Raw genomic sequence first — 15,468 nt, 5'->3', positions numbered from 1 at the left:
CTTCAAATGCTGTATATCACATCAACCTAGGAAGATGCTCTGTGAGAAACCTATGGAAATTTTTAATTATGGCAGTAGGTCTTGTGCTTTCCAAAGTCTGTAATGTGGGCTCAGAGCTCTAAAAACTACTGACAGAAATGAATGTTATTCATTTCTTTTCAGTAATTGCAAGTAAATGTTCCAGTTGGCGTCATTTGGGAAGGACAGAAGGGTGTAATTGCCCCCTCTCTTGAGCTTAATAAATACATATTATTTGATCACATGTATCGTAATACACTAATAAAAAATGTTCAATCCCAGATCACGCCAAGTAAACTTTATGGTGGGCAAATACCGTGTGCATGGGCACTCCCGTATCATTATTTTCAAATATAGTACGTTAATACATGCTTGACATTAGCTTACAATGAAAATAATGACAGCTACATTTAATTCACTAGCTGCTATTATATTTGCTTCAAGCTTGAAGATGTGGAATACATAAACTAAGTGTAGCTAAAATAAAAAAGTAACAAAAATGGACGAGATTTGAACTCAGGATCATCCGAGTAGAAATCCTGTTCACTAACCCCTCATCTAACAAGCCATGACATAAACACGACTAATTGTAAGTTATAAATTCGCATTCAAATGACACCATTATGAGAATGTGCAATAACTTTTCTTGCTCTTTGTCTCTTGAAAAACGTAACATATTTAAGACGATTTGTTTTATTTTCCAGTAGAACTTATGTTTGAGTATATTGTCTTCTTTGTCAGACAGTTCTACCAAATACAACTCAATTCACACAACAATAAAGAATTCTTATTGCCTTAGAAAATGTTCCTAAAAAAGGGAAATTGCATCATGCACCCGGAACGGTGGTGAAACTAACTGGAGCGCAGTGCGGGAGGCTCACGGCAGAAGGGGGCCCATTTAAGTTTCGTAATTCCTCTTTGCAGGTTTTTATATAATTTCACGCTTTCCTTAATGTCTGAAATTCACATTACGTTAGCCTTAAATGAAAAGGAAGTTGTGAAGGAGCTATAAACTGCAGTTTACTCAAAACATTTATCACCTCTTTGCTGCAACAACTTTAATGGACAATAGGGAAGGAGAAGACTGCGTGAAATTTCAACTTAGAATGAATTAGCTAAAGTTCTATTCTTATAACTGTTATTGCTAGTTGTGTTCTGTGTTTGTTTAGACCCTACTCTTTTCTAACTGTATCTCACTTTTCCCGTGACGAGAGCAACACCTAAGCAAGCATTCAGTAAACTAAACGCCATTAAAACCTATACTCATAGAATAATGGTGCAGGTGAAGTTGAGTTCTTTGGCAATCTTCAGCTTGGAAAACGAAAAGAAAGCCATCACATTGATATTGAAAAAGTAGTCAACGAATTTCTCTCCGAAAAAGATCACACGCATAGTTGTTTTTCAGATGGTAATTTATAGGTATACTTAAGTTGGTTGAAATTCCTCCATAGTTAGGGGCTAGATACCGAAACCATTCCTAATAAGGGAGGAAGGTGACATGTAAAAGTAGTAATACGAACGATATTAGTGTCGAATTCATAGTGTTCGGGGTCGCAAAGATGAATAGTGACACTGTCGATGATGATTAAGTACGAGTTAAGCCTTGTTTGGCATGGAGGTCAGAGTGGGAGGGTGACAGACAAAAAGAAACGGAAACGTTCTGTATTTGTGTCGAATGCTTAGTTTTCGGGATCACTGACATAAATATTGCCACTTCAGATGTAGTGTATGTCCGAGGTCGGACCCATTGGCATGGGGATCAGAGGGAGAACCAATGAAGATTTCCGAACAGTTCCTTTGGCATGAGTTTCAATATATTGAGAGTGAAAAGTGATAATGCACAAATACTGGTATCACATCTGGATCTATCAGAGATATGATTTCTGGGGAATTGTCATTACTTGAGGGAGGCATTACCCCATGATTTCTCCCTAAAATCGTCACTGCTTTGCAGGGGCATAGGCAGACATTTATTTCAGGGACTGAAAGCTTTTGAAGGGTCCAAGTTCAATAAGAGGACATATTGTACTAAAATGTGTATCATCATCTCTAAAAATAGGTAAAATTTACAGATAAGTAGTGATATCGGGGGCAGGGGTCTCTGGACCGCCAGGGCCTACATTCTGTGTATTCTCTACTGCTCTGAGTCGTCATAAGCTTCTCTTCAAATGTGTAAGACATACCATGTATATAAGAAATGTAGAACAGAATAAAATATAAAGAGAAAATATATGTAATTATAACTAAGAGGTAGAAAATAATTACAAAGTAAAGTTGAAGGACAAGTTTATTAAACAATAAGACTTGAAAGGAAAAATATATTTATAAAGCCATTTTCTACTTATGCAGGGCTAAAAACAAGTGAGGAGCGCTCATCTGAAGTGCCATTATTCATCTTCGAACTAAAAAAAACTATATATATTACAGTAACACTGGAATTTTTTATTGCCCCCCGACTATCGTCGTTGTGCAAACATTCAGTATGATATGACGTAGAGAAATGAATTACATTAAGGTTGTAGGATTTAATATCAAAGTTGAAACATCGTAAATTAAAGAAAAGCATGTAATAACAAATATCATATTTGAAAATAATTTCTGCTAAACTAGCTGCGACTACATTTACTTCAAAATTGAACTTCTGGAGTGCACAGTATGAGCGTAGCTAGAAGAAAAAGTCAATAAGAGCGGTCAGGATTCTAACTTAAGACCATCCAAGTAGGAAATCCTTACACTAAACATTCATCTAACATAATGACGCAAAATATTTGACACTACTTTATCATATAGTTGATGCGTTCCATCTCAATTCAGGCAGTTCAAGAAAAAAAAAAAAAAAAAAATGTGCCGGTGAAGTCCTGAATTTTAGTAATTATTTTTTTGTGAGTCCCTTGTGGGAAATTAAGAAACCCGTATTTTTTTATTTTCTCGAAAAAAAATTTTTTTTTACTGAGATATTGCCCCCTCCAGTTCATTGTCGGTAATTGCTGAAGACCAAAAACTAGTATTCTGTACAACTTTTGACGAAGCATATCTCAGCAACAAATTAACATAAAGAATTTTTTTTTTTTTTTTTTTTTTGTCTAATAGATAATCGTGCGTAGTTTGCGATGTCAGAAAATTACTCCCATGTCTTGTATATAGGATGTCGAAAATTGTGGCAGCTTTGGAAAAAATTTCGAAAATTACATGATTTCGGAAGTTTCTCCCGCTTTTCCGTAACAAAATATATATTTGTTGATACAACTTTGAGTAGGCGTGGCTAAGCTCTTTAACGCAAAAATACTTTAAAGAGGTTGTGACTGTTATTTTAGCAGTAACAACAACGTAAAGTTCATTGATCGTTTTCGCAAAGTCCGCCATATTTGGAAGCCACTTTCTTAGAAAACGTATTAAAAAAAAAAAAAAGAAAATCAGTATAAATAAGCTACGTATGTGTTCTAAAGGCTCACCAAGTCTTATGTTCGACCACGCACTGGTTTAGATTTTATGGCTAAAAGTTTCCTCCGAAAAATTGTGTTCACGAGGGGGATATTGATATTGAAAGTCGCGGGATATTGAAATTTGACCGAAGACGATGCTTCGGTCGCGAATAATTCATTGTTCACCTTTGCGAAGTTTGCGATTATGCCGGGTAGGCTAAAGGAGACAGTGATGAGCAATGAAGGAAATGGTAGAATGAAGAAAGCGGGAGCAAACGGGAGTACCCACGCACACGGTGTTTGCCCACTACAAAGTGTACTTGGCGCGAGCTGGGATCAAACTTTTTTATTAGTGTATTACGATACATGTGATCAAACAATATGTATTTATCAAGCTGAAGAGAGAGGGCAATTACACCCTCCTGTCCTGCCCAAATGACGCCAACTGAAACATTTACTTCCAATTTCTGAAAAGAAATGAATAACACTCATTTCTGTCAGTAGTTTTTAGAGCTCTGCGCCCGCATTACAGACTTTGGGAAGCACAAAACCTACTGCCATGATTAACAATTTCCATAGATTTCACAAGGAGCATCTTCCTAGGTTGATGTGATATACAACCTTTGAAGAAGGGAAAGGATGCAAATAAGGGCGTTTATGAAACTATGGGAACATTTTGTTTTATTCCGATTCTAGAAAGGCATTTCAGAGCAAACGAATGAAAGAGACGGTTTTAGAGCTATAAACCTTGTAAACTGGTTCCTGTTTTTTTTTTTTTTTTTTTTTTCGTCTGAATGGAAAGAGTATATTACGTCATACATCGCTGTAGACAAGGAGAAGTGGAGAAAGGAGGTGAGTTGAGTTGAATACCAGAAGTGATTAGTCGATGTGAAGTGTATTTCCAAATGCATAAGTATACGGCGCAAGAGTTTGTTCCTAAGTTGAACTTAAACATTTTTGTAACATTTTCTGTGCATCGAACTATACAAGCGCTAATACTTTTGCAAAATTCAACCTAGATGTGTTGTTGTGATGATAATCATTTTTTTCTTCTTTTAATTTTCTCATCTGTATTTCTAGCAAAATACTCAATTGCGTTTGATAAGAATGAATTTTGAGCTTAAATTATGTAGATGTTTGGCTATTTACATATTAGTGAATAGCACTTTAGTGCGAATACTAAATTTAAGAATCTCTAGTAGCGGCTCGAAATATCACATTTTCTAACATTCGAGTAAATTGAAAATAAAAAAAGTTCAACATTCCCATGCAGTGCAATGCAATTTTACCAAACAAGCTTTCCCTGCCATCTGCAGGTATATTTTAAAAAAAATTACCTACCTACATACTGTTCTATGGCTCTATCCCAACCCGTTCCACCTAATTACTAAATTTCACCGGAAGTGGCGCTTATCATTGTCTTCCTCCGAGCCCCTCGTGTATTCCTGTACTTTAGCATTTATTTTTATTTGTTCAAACAGTGCATTTTAAAGTAATTTATAAAGAGGAAATAGTAATATTTATGGACTTTGTGAATGACAAAAGTATTGAAGCCATTGTTTTTATATTGAAAGTTTATAGTAAACTTCGGGGTCTGGCTACCCCCAGTTTTTATCTTCTAGATCCGCCACTGGAAATGTACGTAAAACACACTCATAGAGTGTTTTCGTTGTGTTTGTTAAAGTATTGGAATATTTAGGTTCTTACAATATTCTAGGTATGGTCAGTTTGCTATACATTAGTATGTGAGTTACCAAACATCTACACAATATAAGTTTTTTAAAAATTCCTGATGAAAAGCAATCGAGCATCTTGCCAAAATTATAGATGAGGAACTAAAAGATAAAAAATATAATCCAGGTTAGTATTGTGTTAAATTTGGTTAGTTGCTATTACTTTTGATCTACCCATTTCTACGCTACTTCTTAATTTAAGTATAATAATGCCTCACGATATTGGATCAACAATAGAATTTTTGTGCCCCATCGATAATCAGTCCTGCGTACGCGACAGCACAATGTTGGTAATAAAATTCATAATGCAAATATTTGCTAATTTCTAAGAGTTTATTGTTTAACCTTTAGACGCCCGCCACGGATTTTAACAAAATCGTACTCTCACATTGAGGACTCTGGTTACCCCCCCCCCTCCTAATTATCAGTCATGATTTATACACCGTTGGAAAGCCTATAGACCACAGATTCCGACGAGGTAACATTTGTGCAATTCCCACCATATTCGTAGAAGAAGAAACACAAAAAATCATTTAAAAATATAAAAAACTGACTTTGCGGGGCCCTGGCAACTCTTGCAGTCACCCTACGCTGACAAAATGATGCTAATATGTAGGCCAGACACTTGTGATAATAATATAAAAAAGTGGTAGCCATTGCTTCAATACAAAGCGAGATAAAATTTCATACTTGATGAAAACAATTTAATGAAAAAATAAAAAAGGAACGAATTTCACTCTCCCTCCCTCGGCCATGGTACCCCCCACATACATAAAAATGCATACTGGCGGAAAGCTTCATCCCTCAGGAATACATTGGTACCAAAATAATCTTCCTATCTTAATTAGGGGCTGAGCTATTGAGGTTTAAAGCCCTGACGCAGCAGTTGCGTCAATGAACGTTTAAAGGTTAAGATTTCGTAGTGATCTAGTGACTAGTGCTCTTTCGTTCAATGCTCATTGCCTCAATTTAGATTCTTGATAAGAGCGGAGAAGGGTTTGACGTTAAATACTTGAAGAAACAAATAGCAGACTAGTAGAACTGGGTAAGAAATAATTGGCTTTAAAAGTTGATACGACAACATGAACTATCCTAGTTGAATGTATTCCATCTGGCGATCAATGCCGGACTGAAGCGACCTTTTTTAATATATGAAGTATGTCTTTCGAAAAATATGCTTTCCGGCAAAAAGAGATTAGCTCATGTTGATATCTATGATCGATAATTAATATGCATTTTATATTGGTTAATGGGTAGAAAATCTGAATTTGTAGTTATTTTCAAGTTCAATATACGTGCTTCATTATTGTAAATATGTATTTGTTTATTTAAGATTACAGAAGCTACACTACCTTCTTGGAAAACTATGTACGCACTAGAAGACATGGTAAGAATAGAAAAAGAAACTTCGTATTTTAGACGTGATGAAAATCAAATTCCAGTCGACAGGAAGGATACGATTCTTGGTTTCAAGTTTGGAACCACACTTGTTCCATTTTCTGGTGAGTTTTAATTAAATAACTTCCTGTATGGTGTAGGAAACTTTACCACGCAAATAAAAACGTACCATTCAGTCCTGTTCTGTGCCATTTTAAACAGTCAGGGTTTATATACACTGTTCCACAAAATTTAAGCAACTCGATGAAAGGGGCAGAAAATAAAACGACATGATCACTGCACGAAGTATAATGAACAAACAGATGGTCCAAATGCACAATGCAACACAAGTGAAGACGAACAATACAGTTAGGATGTACAGAGTGACCAAAAAGTTCAGCACAACGATACCTCAACAGGTGAAACTGGATTGTGCGAGGGCATAGGCAGTCAATATGGCGTGTAACCACCACGAACAGCTATACAGGCACGACATCTGGCCTCCATGCTACAAATCAGTGTGTTGATCAAGTCTTGCAGCAGATGGCGCCACTCCTCGAGGAGAGCTGTTTACAGGTCAGAGAGAATGCGTGCTGGTGGACTGCGCTGCGCTATTCGCCGCCCAAGAGCATCCCACACATGCTCGATAGGATTCAAGTCCGGCGAGTATGCAGGCCATGCAATACGCGTGATGTCTTCACTCTCCAGATACTCGCACAAGATGTGCACGGTATAGGCGGGCATTGTCATCCATGAACAGGAAGTCTGAGTGAAATGCTCCGCGGAAATTTCACACATGTGTATTGAGAATTTCATCGCGGTACCGTTGTGCTGTCAAAGTGCCATGTTGCACAATATGGAGGTCCGTTTTCCCATCCAGCATAATTCCCCCCACACCATAATGGAACCACCGCCATAGGACGGCCGTTCAGCAGTGAAGTTCGGATGATATCGTGTTCCTGGCTCTCTTCACACTAAAGTCCGAATAGAATCTGACGACAGGCTGAATCTCGACTCATCGGAGAACATGACACGCGTCCATCGTGTCCCCCCTTGCAACATGTTCCTGACACCATGTATAACGTGCACGTTTGTGCTCCAGTTTCAATGGCACACACAGCAGGCCTTCTTGCATACAGTTCTGCTCCATTGAGCCGCCGACAAACAGTTTCACGATTCACGCGTTGTCCTGTAGCCTGAAACAACTCATTGGCCAATTGTGAGCATGAAGCTTGACGGTTACGTTTGGCAGAGGTTGTGAGAAATCGGTCCTCGACGGCCGACGTCTTCTTCGGACGGCCTCTTCCATGACGTTTGCTGAATTTACCTCCATTTTGGAAGCGACTCCACAGCCTCGACACAACACTTTTGTTCACATTGTATTCCTGCGCCACTTTCACTTGCGATCGGCCCAATTTCAACCGCGAATTATTCGCCCGCGGTCAAAGTCACTGACATGTCATCTAAAAGCCATTGCAAGGTGTTTACCCCACACAAGAACCACTAACTCAATGCGTGGAGCCTCGGACACTACTGGGCTGTGGTGTACGCCTCATGGCATAAGTTGTTCACCGCGCTTGCAACGGTGCTGCTTATGCGATAGAGTGGGTGCTCGCCTTGCCTGCGTGTCTCTGTGTATGTGCACGACACTAACCAGTGTTGAATGGGCCCCACACGTCACTTATACCACGTTCTCTCGGGTTGCTTAAGTTTTGTGGAGCAGTGTATATATATATATAATCTATGAAAGTTATTGCAAAATCACCAAATTTTCTGCACTCTCAAAATGTTGTTTTCCGTACTCTCTTCTGAAAGGGCGTTGCATTTCCACAAGAGGCGAATATCTCGTATATTCTAACAGACAATAACTATTTTCTCGCTTTACCCCGATTGAGTTTCACGTCCCACGGTTATGCCGGTGAGGCTAAAGGAGACGGTGATGATGAGTAATGAATGAAATGGTGGAATGAAGAAAGTGGGAGGAAACGGGAGAACCCCGAGAAAACCCACGCACACGGTGTTTGTCCACCACAAAGTTCACTTGGCGGGGGCTGGGATCGAACCCGGGACCCCAAGCACCAGAGGTGAACGCTCTACCACTGAGCCACCGCGGCCCCCGGATTTTGGACGGGTACTAAACTCGTGCTGCCATCTAGGGCCACCTGGAGTACACAACCCAAACTTGGTAAGTTTGCTGTTATTTTCATGTCTCTCATTTGTATGTGTAATTTGAAAATATAGCCTTTTGAAAACGAATGAATCATTTATATTAATCCTGTGCAAGGCCTTAGGGATAGATTTGAATTGTTACCAACTAAACAAAAGAATGCGAAGAAAAGGGATGAAAGAGAGGAAGATATTCATAATGATGTAAAATTTGATGGAAAGTCAACACATTTTATTTGCTAAATGACAAATTAGCAACAGAATTGGAAAGAAGAAAAGCCGCTTACTATGAACTCCACACTCTATTTGGTTTCTATGATCATTTAAAACGTACTTCCGTCAGAAAACATTAGAAAAAGTGCTTGAAATCTGTGAATAATTACCCTAAAGAGCCCCGCAAACAGAATTACCCCGTGTGAACTAATTGAAGAATGTATCCATTTTGGAGAATTTTTGAGACTTTGAAGTGCGGGCGACTCCTTAAAACTTATTTGTGAGAAATACAAAGAAGTTCTTTATTTGACATGATGTTGAGTTTAGCATCCCTTTCAGCAGCGAGGCTACATGAGATGTAGACCTACAGCTTAACGTGGTTCCGAACTACATGAGCTCCTGCCAGGAATCGAACCCGGGTCTCCCACGACAAAGGCGCGTATATTAACCGCATAGGTATGAGGGAGCTCATTTAACAATTCTTTTTCGAAATCAAGACATTGGTTTGAGAACTGTTATGAGTATTTTACCATCTGGTGCAAGTGGAGAGCGATTAATCAATGTTTTAAAGAGACTAAAACTGCTCTTAGATTCAACATCGTATGGCAGACTTTCTACTTTGATATCATTCACAGCGAATACTGATGTTCTGCTAGAAGTTGACTTTTAGGGTCTTATACAGCAATTTGCGGTCAGAAAAGCAAGAAGAAAGAACTTGTACGTAGGTGATTTCTTTCAAATCAAATGTGTATCTTATCTTACAGTATTTTCAGTTTATAGAATATTCAATGCACAACTTCCAAATTACAGCAACATTTTTTTTTTAAAGAATTTTCTCATGCAATAGTCCAGTGAAAGGTATCATAAATGAACACAGAGTTTTTTTTTTAAAATTTATTATTATTATTATTATTATTATTATTATTATTATTATTATTATTATTATTATTATTATTATTATTATTATTATTATTATTATTATTATTATTATTACTCTATGGCGTATGGACCCCGGAGGTTCAATTCCGTGTTCTCAAAAGCTGTCAATTGACGTCTGTCTCCATCTTAATATTGTCCTCTCATCTGCGCCTAGGTCTTCCTAATAGTCGTTTTCTAATTGGACTTCCAGTTAAAACTTTGAAAGCGTTCCTACTTTCTTCCATCATTCTAGCTACATGACCTGCCCACCTGAGCCTCCTAGACTTGAGGACCCTAACAATGTTTGGTAAACGGTATAAATTATATAGTCCCCGTTATGAAGTTTCCACCATTCCCCATTCCCGTTCCTTTTGAGTCCGAATATTCATCTTAGGATCTTGTTCTCAAATACCTTCAGCTACGCTCTTCCCTCATCATCATCATAATAATAATAATAATGTAGGACCTAAAATGGAGACTGGACTAGGAGCCCAAACTTCATAAATTTTCCCCACTGACTATGCATAAATATCGGAAGTGTTCAAAACGGCTATATCCTTCTGCCTGTCTGACTTTTGACAGATATTAGAGTGAAAATGGTAATATCGAGAAGTGGTTTTCATAACCGTTAAAGCATTTCAAAGGAGGCTTCATCTTATCCGTTAGCCATCTATTCCAACCGGAAGTGGCAGAAATCAACTATTTTCAGTTTCAGCGGAATAGGACAAATACAGTAATAGATAGCGACAAGCGAAACGGGTTCATTGTCTCAAAGAAAGATACCGTATACACTCATACCATTGCTAAATGCGGAAAGTTATTATTTCCGGTTTCAATTTTGATCTCCGTAGATTGGAAATGGTAAGAAGTATCAAGAAGCATTTTTTTTTTTTAAATCGTCATGGGGTCCCAAGAATAACTTTAATTACGACCTTTATCCTTGTTTGTCAACCAGAAGTGGTGGCGGGTCATTTGGTGAAAGATGGTAATAGAAAGGAAGAAGGAAGACAAGAACTGAAAAAAGGAATTTTAATTTGGATTTAGTACCGTCAAAAAAAGGTTCTATCTCCCCCTTTGATTCTCTATTGGAACAGGAAGTGATAGAAATATAATACTACTTCTGGTTTCAATATTAAACTCCATAGAGCAAACACTAAAAGCTGGCGAGAATAATGGCTTTCTGATATAGATTCAGGGACGCAAGAATAAGTTTTATCTCCATCTTTATCCTTCTATTCAAACCAGATTCCGGTTTCAAAACTGATCGCCATAGTGAGAAACGGTAATAGATAGCGAGTAACAGATTCAGTACCTCAAGAATAGTTTGCATTTCTAGACATTACTTCGCTGTTGCAATCAGAAATAATCCACTTATAATAATAATTCCCAAAAACGGTCTCATAACATCTGATAACTTTTTTTTTTTTTTTAATATACATTCAGTTTCCAAACAATAGATTTCATCCCAGCTTTATTTTCTGAAACTGGAAGTAGAGAGAAATAGTAAAACTTTTCGTTTTAACATTGATTCCTAAATGTAACGGATAACACGAAATAGTTTTTGATAAGGATTCAGCGTCAGATGAGAAGGTTCTGTTTCTTACATTATCCCTATGTTACAGCCGATAATTGTAGGTCTACTGCTTTCTGTTTTAATACTGTAGTATCCTGCACATGGCTCTGTTATAAACAACACGTGCTTGTATTTATAAACAGCACCACGTGCGTCCTAATACAAATTACTACAGTGGCAAATGACTAAAACACTAGCGCCACCGCTACATTGCATTAATTATAAGACCAAGAGGACCATCGTATCTAGTATCAGACTTCGCTTGGTGAAACTCCATTCTCTCAGCTTGCGTGGAGCTATAAGGCCTCCTAAATCCATCCCACTCTGCTTGCCTGGAACATTGTGGGATTCCTAACCGCAGCCACCCAACTTGCGTGGAGCTTTGTGGCTTTTTAATTTGTCTCTGCTTACGTGGAACGTTGAGAATCCTAAATCCACCCCATTTAGTTTGCGTGAAACTCTGTGGGGACTCTACAATATGAAATTCGTATTGTTTGGAAGTCTGCGAATTTCACAATGTAAATCGAAGCTGTTCAGGCGGCTGGAAAGCAAGATAGATGAGAGGTTAGAATAAGATCAATTTGGATTCCGGAAAGGAAAAGGCACTACAGATGCTATTGGATTGATAAGAATTATATCAGAAAGAATTCTTGAAGTAAAGGAAGAGTTGCGTTTGTGCTTCATCGACTGGCGTAAAGCTTTCGACCGAGTCAATTGGACAAAACTTCTGAAAATACTTAAAGAAATCGGAATCAACTGGAGAGATCGATGACTCATTCAAAACCTGTACATAGGACAACGAGTGAAGATGCTCTTGAATGAAGGAGAAACCAATAGTGTGGAGATTGGAAGAGGAGTCAGACAAGAATGTAGTTTGTCGCCCCAATTATTCAATATTTACGCCCCATTTATTCAATTATGTATGTTTAATGAAGGAAGCATTAATGGAAATTGGAGACTTCAAGATTGGAGGGCAGATCATTAACAAGATCAGGTATGCAGATGATACGGTTATTATAGCTAGAATCGAAGAAAGACTACGGGAGGTGATTGACAAAATAGTTGACACTGGGAAACTATATGGAATGGAAATTAACATCGAAGAATCGAAAGTCATGAGAATATCCCGTGAAATGAAAATGCGCCTTTACGAGTCAGAGTAGAACAAAGAGTACTTGAAGAGGTCGATCATTTCAAATATCTGGGAAGAAATATGACAAGAGATGCTTACTGCACCAAAGAGATCAGATCGAGAAGTGCCATAACCAAAGAAGCATTCAACAAGAAACGGTCACTCTTAACTAGCAGCCTTAATATTAGACTAAGGAAGAAATTGATCAAATGCTTTGGACTTTATGGTTCAGAGACTTGGACATTACGGAAGATAGAGAAGATAAAATGGACAGAGAGAGCAACAAACGAAGATGTTTTAAAACGGATAGAAGAGAAGAGGACACTTCTACCTACCATCGTTCGTAGAAGGGCCAATTGGATTGGACACATCTTGCGAAGAAATTGTCTTCTTCATGCCACTATAGAAGGAAAGATGGAAGGAAAGGGAGGAATAGGAAGAAGAACATAAGCGATCAATGATTTGAAAAATAGAAGATAATATTGGGAGTTAAAAGAGGAAACTGAAAATCGAAAAACGTGGAAGAAGGTCCAAAATTAAAATTAAAAAAAAAATCTCATTAGTCCCTGGACCTGCCAAAAGGCAGAATACTTATTAATAATAATAAAAAAATCGAAACTCACTTGTTTATTTACATTAACGCACATTTTTATTTCAGTCACGTCTCATAGTTTCTATTACACATTGAAAAACATCATTTCACATATGGTTAAGCCTACCTAAAACATTCAGAAAATCAAACAAATAAACCATATCATGTTGAATAGTCTGTAGCAAATATAGTAGTTTCAAACATGCAAATGTTTCTATTACAGGGTGTCTACTGACCTGGAAAACCTTGAAAACCTGGAATTAGCCTGGAATTTACTTTTGGACGTGGAAAACCTGGAAATAGTCTGGAATTAGACGAGGAACCTGGAAATTTTAAAATTGCTTTTAAAATATTGTTTTTGGGATTGGTATGGAATAAGTATATTTTTGTAAAATGCAAGAAAGTTATATACTACAGCATAATTTAAGAGCCAATAATAACTTATTCAGTGGAGATGTAGTTGAGAAAGACAGACAGACGTGAGCAGAATGCAGGCGGTAAATGTTTTTGGAAAGTATTTTGAGGGTACAAGAAGAGATTGAATAAGATTGTATTTGTTTGGCATGGTCGTTGTGAATAACGATGACTACAAAAAGAGATAAATTAGTCCCCGATGATGAGAGTAAGGTAATTGGAAAAGTTAAATTTCATGATCTATTAAGTTTGTGTCTTACACTGAGGGAATACTGGCATACAAGCTAGAAGCTTTCTCTGAGTTGCTGGTTATTTGCATAGTATGAATCAAGCTTATTTGCTGCTTTGTGAAGACATTGGTTTACATTAGGGATGGCCAGACGGATCCGGATCCTATAAGATCCGGATCCGGATCCTGTAAGATCCGGATCTCGGATCCGGATCCGAAATTTCGGATCTTGGATCCGGATATCCGGTTCCTGGATCCGGATCCGAAATTTCGGATCTTGGTTCCGGATCCGAAATTTCGGATCTTGGATCCGGATCCGGAATTTCGGATCTTGGATCCGGGTCCAGAATTTCGGATCTTGGATCCGGATCCGAAGTTTCGGATCTTGGATCCGGATCCGGAATTTCGGATCTTGGATCCGGAATTTCGGATCTTGGATCCGGATCCGAAGTTTTGGATCTTGGATCCGGAATTTCGAAGTTCAGATTCGGACTCCTGTTTTGATTATTTTAGGCCTTAGATTGAGACCCAGAACTAAAATATCCATATGTATAAAATTTACTAGGTGAATTTTATCTAACTCAGTGGGAAGACAATTCAATTCAAATGACAAAAGATTACATCAAAATCTCATTTTCACATTTTTCGGGGTTAGACCACTGTTGCACACACCCCATCCATCATTTAGTCTTTAGTATATCTTTAAACGTACTAAAAGTATGCCACTTTCATCTCAAGTCAGTAGTTGTATAGATCTGCCTTTTGTTATACTATATTAATCAAGTTAGGATTAAAATTCGATTGTTTGTGAGACCTATGATAATATTTTCAGAATGAGTTAAAACGGTGAAAAACTCCATAGTAATGCTGCATATTTTCTTTGTGCCACATTGGAAATAAATGTAGTCTATCTGACACAGTCGGCTTTTATGATTAATCCAATGATCTGAACTCCTGCAGTATTACGCTAAAATCATGGATGTCTTTGAATTTTCATCATTTTTTTTTTTTTTTTTTTTTTTTTTTTTTATTACGAGCAAAATAAATATCATAAGCGGTATTTTACATAATACATATAGACGCAGATCAGTCAGTTGATTGCTTAAAGTTTATAGCAAAGCTGTTACATTTCTAAGACACTGGCGGCCTTAGAACAAAATCCATGGCTTTCCTATAAAATCTTAAATCTCTCTATATAAAAAGGGCAAAGTCCTGAGTGAGTGAGTGACAGATCATCGTACAGGCCAAATCGCTTAAGCTACAAATTTGAAATTTGGACAGTTTATAGGCTTTGTGACGTAGGATACCACTAAGGAAGGACTTTGGGAAATTCGAGGAGGAAGGGGGAAAATGGGGTGGAAAATATTGATGATTCTTGACGTTAGATACTTCAAATTTGGTATTTGGGTTTCTCATTGAAAATAATTTGATACGTGTTTGTGTTTTTTGATATTTAAATTAGAAGGGGCAGAGAAGATGTAGAAAGTAAAAGAAGCGGTGGTAATTGCAATTATTGCAATTAGTATAATAATATGCCTATATCTCGGAAACTTAAAGGGTTAGAAACATGGAATTTGATATTTGGACTTTTCACTTAAAATAATTAGATACGTATTTCAACGTTTTTTTGATATGTGGTCCAGAAGGGAAGAAAAAGGGCGAGAAGAAAATTAAGTGGGGA

The 15,468-nt window shown here is 37.6% G+C and overlaps 1 protein-coding gene across 2 annotated transcripts in view; it reads left to right on the top strand.

Moving 5' to 3' along the window:
• Positions 1 to 15,468, top strand: part of Ku80 (X-ray repair cross-complementing protein 5 Ku80) — a 76,406-nt gene that overhangs the window by 25,814 nt on the left and 35,124 nt on the right. For both annotated transcript variants that reach the window (XM_081755335.1, XM_081755336.1), the window contains exon 7: positions 6,507 to 6,675. In XM_081755335.1, the coding sequence (XP_081611461.1) occupies positions 6,507 to 6,675 (169 nt within the window). The remainder of the gene's footprint in view (positions 1 to 6,506; positions 6,676 to 15,468) is intronic.

Source organism: Thermobia domestica, chromosome 4, assembly GCF_964235325.1.
Source record: "Thermobia domestica chromosome 4, izTheDome1.hap1.1, whole genome shotgun sequence".
NCBI classification, from domain to species: domain Eukaryota; kingdom Metazoa; phylum Arthropoda; class Insecta; order Zygentoma; family Lepismatidae; genus Thermobia; species Thermobia domestica.
Note: the sequence above shows the minus strand (reverse complement) of the source record. Positions and strands in the feature narration are given on the sequence as shown.